Source organism: Felis catus, chromosome E1, assembly GCF_018350175.1.
Source record: "Felis catus isolate Fca126 chromosome E1, F.catus_Fca126_mat1.0, whole genome shotgun sequence".
Lineage (NCBI taxonomy): Eukaryota > Metazoa > Chordata > Mammalia > Carnivora > Felidae > Felis > Felis catus.
In genome coordinates, this window is record NC_058381.1 from 55,735,557 (window position 1) to 55,751,032 (window position 15,476).

General features: G+C 50.1%; 1 protein-coding gene across 2 annotated transcripts in view; it reads right to left on the reverse strand.

Moving 5' to 3' along the window:
• Window positions 1–13,261: 13,261 nt before the first annotated feature.
• Window positions 13,262–15,476, reverse strand: part of GRB2 (growth factor receptor bound protein 2) — a 73,146-nt gene continuing 70,931 nt past the window's right edge. For both annotated transcript variants that reach the window (XM_023243990.2, XM_023243991.2), the window contains one exon: window positions 13,262–15,416. In XM_023243990.2, coding sequence (XP_023099758.1) covers window positions 15,231–15,416 — 186 coding nt within the window. In that variant the 3' untranslated portion in view covers window positions 13,262–15,230. The remainder of the gene's footprint in view (window positions 15,417–15,476) is intronic.

Genomic DNA, 15,476 nt, shown 5'->3' on the forward strand with positions numbered 1-15,476 from the left:
GAAGCTATCAGGAATGTCAATGTCAGCCCCAGGAGAAAGCTTTCCAAGTCTGCTGGAGGGGTCTCTGGGCTTCCAGCTTTCTGTGGTTTCCAGCATTTGGTTCTCTCTGACAAGATCATCCGCCTTCGTGGGTGACAACACCTCACCCATTACTCATTTCTGAGCTTCCCTGAGAAGGTGTTTCCTGCTGTGTCTGTGGGAAGCCCGTCGTCAGTCACCGCGTAACGCGCAGAGGAAGAGTGGGTGCAGTTCCATCACAGACGAAAGGCTGCTGTGCCCCAGGTCAACTGCAGACCACGTCTCCTTCCTCCACGACTTCTGATCTCACCAGACTCAAGAATGACTACTTCTGGGAACCTCAAACTTGGACGTAAAGTTGACAGTAAAAAAGATGAACGACCCAATAAACAAATTAGGCAAGAGAGCTGAACAGACATTTCACAAAGAAAGATACAAATGGGTAATAAGCAAAGCACAAAAGCACCCGACAGCATAAGCCCAAAGGAAGTGCAAATTTGAAATGGCAATAAGGCACCACTGCACATCCACCGCAGTGGCTAAAGTTGTAAAAGACGGATGACACCAAACGTTAGCAAAGCTGTGGGGCAACCGGAACTCCCGCCCAGAGATGATTTTTAAGTAATCTCTACCCCTAACATGGGGCTCAAATCCAAAACCCTGAGATCAAGAGTCCTGTGCTCCACCAACTGAGCCAGCCAGGCACCCCATTTTCAACTATTTTTTAAACGTTTATTTCTTTTTGAGAGAGAGAGAGACAGAGACAGAGACAGAGACAGAGAGACAGAGGATCTGAAGCAGGCTCTGTGCTGTCAGCGCAGAGCCTGATGCAGGGCTCGAACTCATAAACTGCGAGATCATGACCCAAACCAAAACCAAGAGATGAACACTTAACCAACTGAGCCACCCAGGGGTCCCTCAACCATTTTTAAGTGTCCAATTTTGTGGCATTCACTCCATTTGCAATGTTGTGCAACCATCACCACTCTTTCTAAAATGTTTTTCTCACTCCAAACAGAAACCCTGTATCCATGACACAATAATTCCCCATTCCCCTCCCTTCCTGGCCCCTGGGAATCTTTTTTTTATTATTATTTTTTTTTATTTTTTAAAATTTACATCCAAATTAGCATATCGTGCAACAATGATTTCAGGAGTAGATTCCTTAGTGCCTCTTACCCATTTAGCCCATCCCCCTCCCACAACCCTCCCCGTAACCCTCAGTTCTCCATATTTACGAGTCTCTTCTGTTTGGTCCCCCTCCCTGTTTTTATATTATTTTTGTTTCCCTTCCCTTATGTTCATCTGTTTTGTCTCTTAATTTCTTTTTAATTTTTAAATGTTTTTATTATTGAGAGAGCATGAGCAGGGGAGAGGCAGAGAGAGAGAGAGACCCAGAATCCGAAGCAGGCTCCAGGCTCTGAGCTGTCAGCACAGAGCCCGATGCAGGGCTCAAACCCATGAACCATGAGATCATGACCTGAGCTGAAGTCGGACGCTTAACCGGCTGAGCCACCCAGGAGCCCCTGTTTTGTCTCTTAAAGTCCTCATATGAGTGAAGTCATATGATATTTGTCTTTCTCTAATTTCACTTAGCATAATAGCCTCCAGTTCCATCCACGTAGTTGCCAATGGCAAGATTTCATTCTTTTTGATCGCCGAGTAATACTCCATTGTGTGTGTGTGTGTGTGTGTGTGTGTATATATATATATATATATATATACCGCATCTTTATCCATTCATCCATCGATGGACATTTGGGCTCTTTCCATACTTTGGCTATTGTCGATAGGGCTGCTATAAACATGGGGGTGCATGCGTCCCTTTGAAACAGCACACCTGTATCCCGTGGATAAATGCAGAGCAGTGCGATTGCTGGGTCGTAGGGTAGTTCTATTTTTAGTTTTTTGAGGAACCTCCATACTGTTTTCCAGAGTGGCTGCACCAGCTTGCATTCCCATGGGAATCTTTAATCTACTTTCCAGGTCTATGGATTCACCTCTTGTAGATATTGCCTGTAAGTGGAACCATACAATATTTGTCCTTTTGTGTCTGGTTTCTCTCATTTAGCATAATGTTTTCAAGGTTCATCTACATTGTAGCACGAATCAGAATTTCATTCTTTTTTTCTTTTACGTTTATTTATTCATTTTGGGAGGGGGAAGGGGCAGAGAGAGAAGGAAAGAGAAAGAATCCCAAGCAGGTTCTGCACCGTCAGTGTGGAGCCAGACGAGAGGCTTGAACACACGAACCACAAGATCATGACCTGAGCTGAAATCAAGAGTCAGGTGCTTAATGGACTGAGCCACCCAGGCACCCCAGAACTTCATTTTTCTATGTGGCTGAAAAATATTCCATTTGCACGCATACACCTCATTTTGTTCATGCATTCGTCTTTTGATGGGTATTTGAATAGTTTGGCAATTGTGGACAATCCTGCAACAAACATTGGCTTGCAAGTATCTGAATCCTCATTTTCAATTCTTTCATCGGGTCCATGCCTAGAGGTGGAATTGTTGAGTTATATCGTAATTCTATGTTTAGTTTTGTTTGTTTGTTTGTTTGTTTGTTTGTTTGTTTTTAGGAATCACCAAACTGGTTTCCACAGCAATTTCACATCCGCACCAGCAATGTCTGAGGGTTCCAACGTCTCCACATGCTTGTTAATACTTCTTTTCTATTTGTCTGATGCTACGTGCTTTTGCATACACAATTTTCTCTTCTTTCCCCCAGCGTCTCTCTGAAGCCCTTCCTGACCCCATCTGAGTCTGTTTCACCCCCCGCTTCCCCCATACCCTATCCCTGTCCTGAGACAGATCACTGGTCAGCTTCCTCCCTACGTTTTGAGCTCCCTGAAGGTTGGCGTTTGCCAACCTTCCCACTCTTCTGTCTCCAGCACCTAGCACAGATCCATGTTCAAAATGCTCAACACTTGGGGCACCCGGATTGCTCAGTCGGTAAAGCTACGGAGGAGCTTTCTACATGGAGGAGAGTTGAATGGAGAAAGACTGTGGGGCCTTTTTGGGTGTCTTTTTTTGCTCACCTTTGGGGTGGGGATACACCTGCTTCTGAGGCCCCTTGAGCTCTGGAGAAAAAGAGGTGTCAGAGAATGTGGAGGATGAACGCTTGATACACATGCATGAATGGTAGGGTTTCAGGATTAGATTCAGCCATGACAGTGACGGGGCCCTACAGTAACAGCGGCTAAATCCATCAAAGGGCAGAGGACACTGTCCAGGGCTGGTTAGGCCACTGTCTTCACGAATGTCCCACGGGCACAGAGGCCTAGTTCATCATGCCACCATCCCAGGTGTGGCTCTCACTGTCTGACCCCAGGCAGCAGCTGGAATTCTAGCAACAGGATGGAGGAAGGATTCGGAGGAGAAAGGGGTTCTGGGAGGGCTACCTGGAGCTCCCACATGAGACTTTCACCTGAATCCTATTGGTGAGAATTCAGTCACAGGGCCACACCTAAAAGCTGGAGTGGCTGAGGGGCACCTGGGTGGCTCAGTCGGTTGAGCGTCTGACTTCAGCTCAGGTCATGATCTTGAGATTGGTGAGTTCAAGCCCCACATCCGGCTCTGTGCTGACAGCTCGGAGCCTGGGGCCTGCTTCGGGTTCTGTGTCTCCCTCTCTCTCTGCCCCTCCCTCATTCCCACTCTGTTTCTTTCTCAAAAATAAATAAACATTAAACAAAATTAAATAAGTGTTAAAATTTTTTTTAAAAAAAGTCATGTACAGGCTACAAATTGAGTGTTCCACTACTCTAGAAGAGGAGGGAAGGGGCGGGGGGAGGAAATGACAGCCCGTGGCTCAAACTACGAGATCATGACCTGAGCCGAAGTCAGATTAACGACTGAGCCACCCAGGCGCCCCATGGACAGTCCTATTTTCTTATTTTTAAATATCCCACCCCCTTGTCAGCTGGATCCAGAACTCGGGCTGGGAAAGCAGGTCACCGTAGCTCTCCCGAGTCTGATAGGCCTCCCGAATGACAACTGGTGTGTTCGCTCTGAGCTCATGTAAGTGCCCCGAAGCGTAATGGGTGCAAACCTGGCCCTTGCCCTCACTCCTCCCCTGGTCCTGTCCTACGCTCGGGAATCGAAGGGCACCGGGTGCCCCCTCTTCTGTTCGCTCCCGTTCGGGCCCGTTGAGCACTCCTGGCAGCGATTTCCGTGGTCGACCTGGTTCCTGGGGTGTGTGGCCTTCTGACTCTGGAACTGGCGGCACCTGTCGCTCTAGCTAGAGGCTGAGGGGGGCCCATTTACACCCCTCCCCGGGACCATCCGCCGCTCCTTTCCGCTCTGCTCTCGGTCAGCCCGAACCTGGAAACTACCCCACTTCGGGGCGTCTGTGTGTGACACCGGTGCGATCTCCATAGTGACTCCCCTGTTGATATGCAAGCCAGCGCGTGAGAGGATTTCACGGTCTGTGCGTGGTGGGCGTGGTGGGCGGTGGGGGGCAGATGGGACGTGGGCCAGCTCCTGCAGGAGGCTGTCTCGGGCCCCCACCCGGGGCAAGTGGGCCCTCCCCGACGCAGCAGGAGATGCAGTGTTAGGAGAGGTGGGGGCTGGGACGCTGCTAGAGAGGAACCCGGACAGCCTCCTGCAAGGCGGAGACACTCCTGATGGGTCTTCCCAGCCTCTAACACAGACGGAGCAACAGCCACCTCGCGGCAGATGCCGAGGGTCCCGTCGGTCTTGTAGGTGAGTGGCATGAGGCAGCGTGAGTTTGGGGAGGACAAGCACCGGTGCCCAGAACAAATCAGGATCACCTGGAAGGGGCTGATGGGGCCAGGGCAGTTCGAGGGCGTGAAGAGTTACGGCCCAGCCCAGCCGGGTTCTCATGCCTTCTGGTCAGTCTCATGCCTTCACAGTCAGCTGGACTGTGTGCGTTCCGGTTCTGTGTGGCCATGTGACGTTGCGCTGGAACGTGATATGCGCCACTTCTACGCTTGGCTGGCCCCTGAGGCCCCCCACGTTCTCTCCTCCCCGCCGCTGGCTGGATGCACTTGACATGCTGTACCACTGAGGTCAGGGGCGACGAGCTAAATGAGCAGCAAGAGTGACGCTGCCCCGAGACCAGCACCTTGCAGTCCTCCAGTCGCCTCTGCCAGTTCCCTGGGGCCTCGCCCCCCTCCCTAGGCTCGCGGCTCAGGAGGGCACGGCTGGCCGGTTCTCTCTTAATTGTTCTGACCCTACCTCTTGTGCCCTTGGTCAGTCACTGGGCGCATGTTTGTGCAGATCGTCCTGTGGTTCGTTCAGGCCTCTGCTCAAATAGGAGTCCTCTCTCAGAGAAGCCCTCCCGAAATACAAATAGTAATCCCCTCGATTCCAGCACTTTCTCTTCCTGACAGCCCTGTTTTTCTGTATAGCTCCCGGGTCTCTTTCTTTTTTTTTTTTTAATGTTTATTTTTGAGAGAGAAAGAAACAGAGTGTGAGCAGGGGAGGGGCAGAGAGAGAGGGAGACACAGAATCCAAAGCAGGCTCCAGGTTCCGAATTGTCAGCACAGGGCCTGACACAGGGCTCAAACCCACAAACTGCGAGATCATGACCTGAGCCGAAGCCAGAAGATTAACCAACTGAGCCACCCAGGTGCCCCAACATCTTTAAAACAAAAGAGCCTCAGGGGCGCCTGGGTGGCTCAGTTGGTTAAGTGTCTGACCTCCGCTCCGCTCAGGTCATAATCTTGCGGTTTGTGAGTTCGAGCCCCGTATCGGGCTCTCTGCTGTCAGCACAGAGCCTGCTTCAGATCCTCTCTCTCTCTCTCTGTCTCTCTCTGCCCCTCTCCCCCAAAATAAATAAACGGTAAAAAAAATAATAATAATAAATAATAAAAAAATTCAAAGGAGCCTCAGTGCTGGGAAGCAGCAGGCTCTCCATCTCTCCTTGGCCCTGGGGCTAGAGCTGTGCTATTCCAGATAGCCCTGGGAAGCAGATCAGCAAGCAAATCTTAAGTCAGGCACTTGCATTACAAGAGAGGAAACTTGTTGGGGCTTACAAGGACCCTTAGGACCCTTAGGCTGCTGCTGATTGAGTTGGGTAACCCTGGGGTAGGGAGAGCAGGGGAGCGGAGGGGGGGCGGGGGGGATGTTGGGCTCGTGGAAGTTGAGGTGCTTGTGGGCAAATGTCTAGGAGCAGCATGGCGTCCTCTCCTGTAGCTCAGGACATAAATCTGAGCAGGGGACCCAGGAAGAGAGGTTGTGGGCGTGGAGGCGGCCCTGAAGCCATGGCCCCGGCTGAGACCCCACACTTGCCACTCTTGGTGAGGAAACAGGGCCGAATTCTGCTGAGCCTGAGGAAGGCCAGGCCCTGAAGGCTGGACAAGGGGAGAGGAGGAAGCAACAGAGGCGGCAGAAGGGGCAGGAGGCAAACCAGCGCTGGAGGTGCTCAGGGAGGTGCTCAGGCAGCCCGTATGTGCTGTGAGGACCCTCCCTGAGGCTATCCTTAGCCAGCCCCTCAGCCTCCACCCCACCCAGACTGTGGCCCCCCTGCCCTGCCACACTTTCCCTCCTCTGCTGAGAAACCTTCCCAGCTTCCAGGACCAAGTGCAGACTCCTGACCCTCAGGAAGGTGTGATGTTAAGGGGAAGCAGGGAGGCCCAGGGCTTTATTCCAGGCTGTATGACCTTGGGCAGGGCCTTAAACTCCAATTCCCTTATCCATCTGTTTAAAAAAAAAAAAAAAAAAAAAGCCAATGTCGCCAGGTTGGCCTGAGGATCCATGATTGTGTGTAGGTGTTTTCAAACTTTTTTTTTTTTTTTTAATTTTTAAAGCTTATTTATTTATTTTGAGAAAGAGAGAGACCATGAGCAGGGGAGGGACAGAAAGAGAGCAAGAGAGAGAATCCCAAGCAGGCTCCATGCTATCAGCACCAAACCCGATGCAGGGCTTGAACCCACTGAACCGTGAGATCATGAGCTGAGCCGAAACCACGAGCTGGATGCTTAACCGACGGAGCCCCCCAGACACCCTGGTGTTTTCAAACCATGAAGTGCAATGGAACCGGTACTGATTACGATCTTGGCTTTCAAGGCCTTTTACAGTCTGAGCCTGGTTCTCTGGGCCAATTCCTCAACTCTTTGGCCCTCTAAGTTCCTTCTGAGTGTCCCTGGCTGTAGCCAGCATCCACTTTTCTCTCTGATCTGGGCCAAGGGCTCTCTTCCTCTCTGCTTGTCTACTTATCCTCAGCCTGACGCCACAACTGACCCACGCCCCCCGCCCCCAACCCCCCGAGGAGCCTTTCCTGACCAGCTTCCTGTGAGCTCTTGCTCTGCCACAGCCTCAAAACCCCACATGCCTGCCTTCCCTCCAATTGATGTCGCTGGTCTCTTCGTCCAACTGAGGAGCTGCTCCCTGAAGCCAGGACCCCTCCTTGACCTGCCTGTGGCCCTGCCCTCTGGCCACCACCACCAAGCCCAGCACCCCGTTTCAATAGCCACCTGCTGGCGGGGCTCATCTGCAGTCAGGAGCCGCAGAGCAGTGGTTAGGACCCAGACTCTGGGTGACCTTGGACAGTTTGCCTCCTATGCTTTGGGAGTAACCAGGAGGTGACCTTGTACAAGCTACCTTTCTCAGCCTCAAGAAAAGCTATGTGAGGGTTGCCCAGGATACTGTGGGCTCCTCGATGCCAGCTCCCACACCTGGTAATCCATGCATGCATGCCAGCCCACTTCCGGTCAGCCCTGTGCCCACCCACGGCTTCTGTTCTTGTTGAGGGCAAAGGAATTCATCCATAGCTTCCCTCTTTTATGTTTCAACCTTTGACCCATTTGAAGGCTACCCTGGTGATCGTTGTGAGGTTCGACCCAGCTGTCTTTTTTCAGAACGGTACCCGTTGTCCAGATTGTATTTATTAAAAGGTCCATTGTTGGGGTGCCTGGGTGACTCAGTCGGATGAGCGTCTGACTCTTGATTTTGGCTCAGGAGAGGATCTCATGGTTCGTGAGTTCAAGCCCCACTTCAGGCTCTGCTGACAGGGCAGAGCCTGCTTGGGGTTCTCCCCCCGCCCTCCCAAATGAACATTAAGAAAAACAAGAAAGGTCCCTTTTCAGCTCTGAGATTTGAGAGGATGCATTTTACACTCTGAGTTTCCATATGCTGGGGGCCTGTTTCTGGGCTTTCCGTTCTGTTGCTGTTAGTGGCCCTGCTGGGCATGGCCGCCAGGCTCATTCCTGAGTCTTCCCAGGAGGTGGGGGTGTCCGATGCGCCACCCCTCTCCCACTGCTCTCCCTTCTCAAGTTCTCCTGGCTCTTCTGCTTGTTCATGTTTTCAATGTAAACTTCAGATAGTTCCAGGAAAAAAGCCTCTGGGTGTTTTTATTTGGATCGTGTTCAATTTATAAACTACCTTTGGAAGCATTGACATCTTTATGAGTTGGGTTTTTTCCTCGCCAAGAACACAGCTCCGCCTTTTCAATTTCACGTCCTTTGGGAACGTCTCAGAGTTTTCCTCGGGGAGGTTTTGCACGTTTCTTGTGATGCTTATTTCCAGATATTTTATCTGTTTTGTTGACATTGGAGATCAGACCTTCTCTTCCAGCACGCCATCTCACTGGTGGGTGTTTACATGTAGGAAGGTATCGATTTCTCCATACGGGTTTTTATCTCACTTTCCTCCTGAATTCCTGGACTGTTTGAAGTGGTCTGGCAGTTGGTGTCATACAGATAAAATTGGTTTTAAATCTCAAGTTTAAACCCCACAACTAGGTGAGCTCTAAGAAGGCTCTTCCACTGCTTCTAGATCTCCCTGCACCGGGATCCCACAGAATGAGTTTAATGAGCAAATGACAGACTGAGAGATGGGGGGCTTAAATGGGATGCTTGATGACTCCTTGTCATGAAATCGCCTTAAATCTGTGCCAACATCTTATTTGCACAAAATTCTTTTTTTAAATATTTATTTTTGAGAGAGAGACACACAGAGCATGTGTGGGGGAGGGGCAGAGAGAGAGGGAAGACACAGAATCCAAAGCAGATTCCAGGCTCTCAGCTGTCAGCACAGAGCGCGACGCGGGGCTCGAACTCATGAACTGCTGGATCATGACCTGAGCTGAAGTCAGATGCTTAACCGACTGAGTCACCCAGGTGCCCCTCTTTTTTTTTTTTTTTTTTTTTTTTTTTTATTCAAAACATTTTGTTCTAAGGGAAACAAGTTCTTTTACAAATGCTTTCTGCCCATAAACTTTCAATCACTTTTGTAGCCTGAGTAAAGTAACCTGTGAGGAGAGATTACCTTTTTCCGAACAAAATGCCAGATCTGTCAGGATGACTATTGTCAGGCAAAAAAATAAATTAATTTAAAAAAGGCAAAGCAACACGTGTTGGCAAGGATGTGGAGAAATAGGAACCCCCGTGTCCTGATGGTGGGAATGTAAATTGCTGCAGCCACTGCAGAAAACAGTATGGAGTTTCCCCCAAACATTACAAATAGGCCTACCTAATGATCCAGCAATCCCACTTCTGGGTATTTATCCAAAATAATTGAACTCAGGATCTCAAAGAGATATCAGCACTCCCGTGTTCATTGCAAGGCTAGTCACAGTAGCCAAGACTTAGAAACAACCTAAACGTCCATCAACAGATGAGTGGATAAAGAACATGTCACACGCACACACAATGGAATACTACTCATCCTTAATAAAAGGAAATTCTGCAATATGGGACAACAGGGATGAACACTGAGGACACTGTGCTAAGTGAAACAAGCCAGTCATGGGAGGACAAATATTGGATGCTTCCACTTACATGAGTCAAAAATATCAAATTCATAGAATCAAAGACTAAAATGGTTAATCAGCAGGCATTAGGTTTCAGTTAAGCAAGATGAGTAAGTTCTAGAGATCTGCTATACAACACGGTACCTATCGGTCAACGATAACGTATTGTACACATGAACATTTAAGAGGGGAGCGGCGCCCTGGGTGGCTCAGTCGGTTGAGCGTCCTGACTTTGGCTCAGGTCACGATCCTGCAGTTTGTGGGTTTGAGCCCTGCGTCGGGCTGTGTGCTGACAGCTCAGAGCCTGGAGCCTCCTTTGGATTCTAGGTCTCCCTCTCATTCCTCTCTCCCCGACTTGTGCTCTCTCTCTCAAAAATAATAAACATGAAGAAAAAAGAAAATTTAAGAGGGGAGATCTTGTGCTAAGTTTTCTTATCACAATAAAAAAAGAAAAACATTGTTGGCTAAAATAGCTGGTTCTGGAAGCTCATGGAAGAGGGGAAGTAGGAAATACACATTTAAGGGAAAAAAATTCTTTGCAAAGCTCCCGGAGGATTCTACTGCAGGATGAGACTGGCTCTAGCCCATCCTCCTCCTTTGATAGGATGGGCCAGGGATCAGACGCCCAGAGGCAGTAATGAGGGTCTTGTCCAAGCCCTTAGAGCCTCACTTCCTTGTGGAGTCATCCTGTTTCAGTGCTAGTAGGTATAGACCAGAGAGAACACGGTCTTCCTACTCTCCAGCTGCACCCCTTACCCTAAGAGGTGAAAACAAGGGGCAGATGCATTTAAAAAACATGACTAATTGGTTTTCCTCCAAATCCTTGCTGCCTTTTCTGGCCTGGCAGGCAGGTCTGAACTTCAGAAAAACATGGCTGGACTTCCCTCCAACCTTCTACCCTCGAAGACTCCTAAGGCAGCTGGACGTGGTGGGGGAAAGCTTTGAGGTCTGTCTCCGTCAGCTCAGGCTGCTATAGCAAAATACCAGAGACTGGCGAGTCTGAGATCACGGTGCTGGCAGATTCGGTTCTTGGTGAGGGCTCTCTTCCAGGCTTGAGACGCTGCGGCCTCGCTGTTGTCTCACAAGGTGGAGAGAGAAAGCTCTGGTTATAAAGGCTCTAACCCAACACGAGGACCCCACCCCCATGACCTCACCTAATCTAATTCTCTCCCAAAGGGCCTGCCTCCTCATACCATCACACTGGGGGTTAGGGCTTCGATATTTGGATGGGGGGGGGGAGGGGACACCCACATGCAGTCCATGGCAAAGTTCGTAGTCCTAGCTCCGGATCCTACGAGTTGTGTAACCTTGGGCGAGTTACCTAACGCCTCGGACCTTATTTCCTCATCAATATGATGGAATACAAAGTCTGCCTCCTAGGGTTTTGGGAGAAGTGAGTGATACATAAGATGTCAAGCACGATACCAGAAATAGGGTATTTGCTCAATACAGGTTTCTCCTCTCTGTCCATCTGCGGCAGAGGCTGGCTGTCGTCTTCTCCTCTCACATTTCTCATCTCACAGTTTGTGAGTTCAAGCTCTGAGTTAGGTTCTGCACTGACAGTTCGCTCTCTCCCTAGGCCCCCGCCCCTCCGCCACTCATGCTCCCACTCTCTCTCAAAATAAACTAAAAACAAAACCACCAAATGAACACACGCTTCAAGAGCATATACAGCGTCTCCCTGTTCTTTAGTGTACAACAGGGCTCAGGACTGGAGAATGTGCATCTCATTGAAACATTGTGTCTTGGGGAATGAAAGCATTTCTAAGGCACCAGATACCATTCCATGTTCATTCTTCCCAGTTAACCAGGCGCTCTGGTAAAGCAGAGCTCCATCCACACATCGCCGACTGTAAGCAGGTCAAGGGGGCAAGACAAGGAAAGGCAGACTTCCTGTGCCCCTGGCCTTATCTCTTTCCATGACGTCGGAGTACCTGAAGGTGGGGTCTGGTGCTGCAGAGACTGGCCTTGAAGCCCTCGATGGGAGCTGTCAGCACTGCTCCCTCTGCAATCGTGTTTGAAAATGAGCCTGTTACCAGTGAGCCGGGCGTACTGGACCTCCTGCTGCTGCAGGGCCACCGCAGTGAGTGCAGTACGAGGAAGTCTCAAGGCCACTCGTCCGCCTAACTCGTAGGCATCAAACGCAGCTGAGCTGTCCATGGGGCATGCCTCCCCAGGAATTACACATTCATGGTGGAAGGGGATCCAAACACCAAGAAACCTGTGACCAAACTCTGCAAAAGCATCACCGTTCCCATTAATTCCAATGCTGTTCTGACGCAATGAGTCAAACAGAGCAAAAAGCCACAAGGAGGCTGATGGGCAGGGCCTTAAGTTTTCACTAAAATGGCCCCACTTTGGAAACAACTGCTCAGCTTCGGAGTAGCTAGCACAGGTGGTCCAGGAGACCAGCAGAGTCCAGCAGGACAGTATCCACTGAGGTCATCGAAGAAATGCGAATTGAAAACTACTGCACAAGTAGGGCAACCACAAATGAGGTAGCATGCTGAACTGTATTTAAGAACTAGACCACGAACACGGGGCCCCTGGGTGGCTGAGTCGGTTAAGCGTCCTACTCTTGGTTTTGGCTTAGGTCATGATCTCACGGTACACGAGTTTGAACCGGGCACGGGGCTCTGCATGGACAGTGTGGAGCCTGCTTGGGATTCTCTCTCTCCCTCTGCCCCTCCCGCACTCTCTCACTCTCAAAATAAATAACTTAAAAAAGAAAAAAAGATTCTATCTCCCTTCTTCCTCTCCCCCACTGGCACAGTCTCCCAATTTCTTGCTCTCAAAAACAAAACACAACAACAAACATAAAACACACACAACACAGACCAAGAAATTCCTTGGGTTCAATTTCCATCAGGCTCTCCCCAAACAACACTTGTTTGGTCTAGGACAGCCAGCATGATGTGGTCAGACACTCCTGGTCTCACCCTGCAACATCCAGCTGAGCAGACGCTTTTTTTAGCTACTTAGCACATGGAGACTGCTTCAACACACAGCATTCTGTGCCTCTGTCCTTTATTTAAGGGAGGGGGAGAGGGGATGAGAACCAAAGAAGCCATGCTCTTTTGGTTAAGCGTCTGACTTGGGCTCAGGTCATGATCTCACAGTTCGCAGGCTCAAGCCCCACATGGGGCTCTCTGCTGTCAGCAAGGAGCCTGCTTCAGATCCTCTGTTCCCCCTAATCTCTCTGCCCCTTCCCCTGCTCACGCGCTCTCAAACATAAACGTTAAAAAAAAAAAACCCAAAACACCAGGCATGCCTGGCTGTGCCCCCAAGCATCTCGGAGCACCCAAGGGTGGGGTCTGGGCATCCACATTGTGAACAAGCCCCCCAGGGACCCTGATGAACAGCTGAGTGTGGGCATCCCTAATTCAGGGGCCCAGCAAGACCCACATGCTCCCCAAGGGGCTAGGTGAGTCAGAAAACAGGACACAGGAGTCCTGACATCTGACATAGCTTTTAGGTTTTTACTTTAAGACGAAAGGGGGGAAAAAAAGGAGAAAAGATACAGAGTGAAGAATTCATTGTATGTTTATTATTCACAGTTAATCACTACCTACCAAATGCTATCCGCAGAGTTAAAGGATTAAGTACATAAGTCTTTTTATTTAAACACTGATTTTTTTTTTAAATATATACACACAAAACTTAGTTTAGCAAGGCTTCATGATATACACCAATTCCAAAATAAAACAATCAAATGGTCCAGGTGTAGAATGCCAGAGATTCCTCTTATCATCACCAAGGAAAGGAGAAGCTACCAGAAAGGGCGTGAGGTGGCAGATGGCTCCGTCCAGAAGAGCAGCCGCCTCCGGGGCCTCTGAGTACTCCGGGCCGAGTCCCGCTCCATAACCAAAGTCCAGGGGAGACTCCAACCTCCAACCAATTGGAGACTTCAGAATCCAAAGGCCGTCACCAACTCCGGGCAGCCCCATTTTTTGTTGCAGGAATGGGATCAGGTGGAGAAAGTTCACAGGCACATCACTATGAGGGGCAAGCAGCTGACAAGGCGTGCAGAGAGAGCTCTGCCATGGACACGGCCTTCCTACATTTCCCACTTGTCCTTCCCCAAACAGTCCCTGCCTCACGGAGACACTTCCTTGGGGGGGGGGGGGCGGGGAGCAGCTATAAACACAGCCCCCTGGGAACAGAGACACGAAAACCCAGCCACTTCATCAACGCTGCCCCAGTGCTCGCCTGGGCAGGTTAGGGAGTCAGCACAAACGAAGAAAGCCACGAACAGACACCTCTGTTTCAGAGCAAGAAAAATGGAAGCTCTCATTTTCCACCCCAGTGCTGGAACACAGTACAACCTGGGACAGTCACAGAGGGACGTTTTAATTTCCTTGGGCTTTCCTGTTTGGAACTTGCTGGCTCCAGGGTTTTGTGTCTGGAGGGGGTGGGGGGAAGGACGGTGGGCGCTCTGGAGTTGAGGAGGGGCAGACAACAGCCTAGATCACAAGGTCAAGGACTCTGACCCCCCTCCTCCCTAGGTTAGATCCAGTCCGATGTGGGAGAAGCTGTAACCTCTCCTCCTTCCCCGGCAGCAGGTGCCACTGCAGACCCCAGAGGGCTGGACAAATATTAAAGCTGAACGTTCCAGGCTCGTGGCTGCGGACAGGCAGAAATGCCCACACCCTCCACCTGCGCTGGCCTCCTCTCCTCTACCCCACTCCCTCTCTCCCTCCCCCTACCCAGGGAGGATGATGTACACAGAGTAGGAGACAAATTGGCTGAAAAGCTCTGGACTGTCTTTAACTTATTTTAAAACAAATAAAAAAAAAAAAACACCACTCATAAGCAACTCTTGAAATAAGGAAAAAGGCACTATGAAAAATCAACGTGCTTAATGATACCACGTGGAGAGAAAACAACATAGAAAAGAGACAAAGGTTTTCAGGTTGACTTTTCTCGGGAAGCCGTGAGGGGCCAACAGTCCTTCCTTTTGCCCCGCTCCATTTCCAACTGTGTCACAAGACGCTGGGGCTGGGGGCCGCCCCTCTGGCAGAAGGTGACCAGCAGGGGCTGCCACCCACTGCCCTCTCCTCTGTGCATCGAGGAGCACAACGACGGCTGTTCTCGCTTCTGTCACTCCGACTATGACAGACAGTTTGCATAGAGAAAATACCAGCCTGCTTGGTTTCCTTTCTTTTATTATTGGCATCAGCTAGGACTATATGTGGTATTAGACGTCATGCACTGATGGACAGAAGAGGAAAAGGATGAAAAAGAGGAGAAAGGAGCAGTGGTGAAAATTTGTAATAAAAACTCTTTTCTTAATTTATAGGTAAGTTTTGGCATTTTTATATCCAACACCCCCTCCCGCCCCCCCAAAGTTCCAACCAAAGTGAGAGGGTCACCAGGTGACCCGGCCAGGTGTTCTGAGCTCCCTCACGGGCTGCTGTTAAGGCAGCTCGTGGGTTTAAATCTTTTGTATGTGTTTTAAATTTTTCACTTTCTTTAAATAATCTCTTCTTGATTCTTAGACGTTCCGGTTCACAGGGGTGACGTAATTGCGGGGAAACATGCCGGTCTGCCCGTGGCAGGCCCCTTTCCACCAGTTGGGATCTGAGTTATCCATGACGTGGATAAAGTCTCCCCGACGGAATCCCAGCTCTCCATCCTCCTGGGGATCAAAGTCAAAGAGGGCCTGGACGTATGTTGGTTGCTGCAGAAGAGGGGCAGGGAAAGAGCACATGCTGGGTCTCTGCTCACAGCCAGCCCCCTG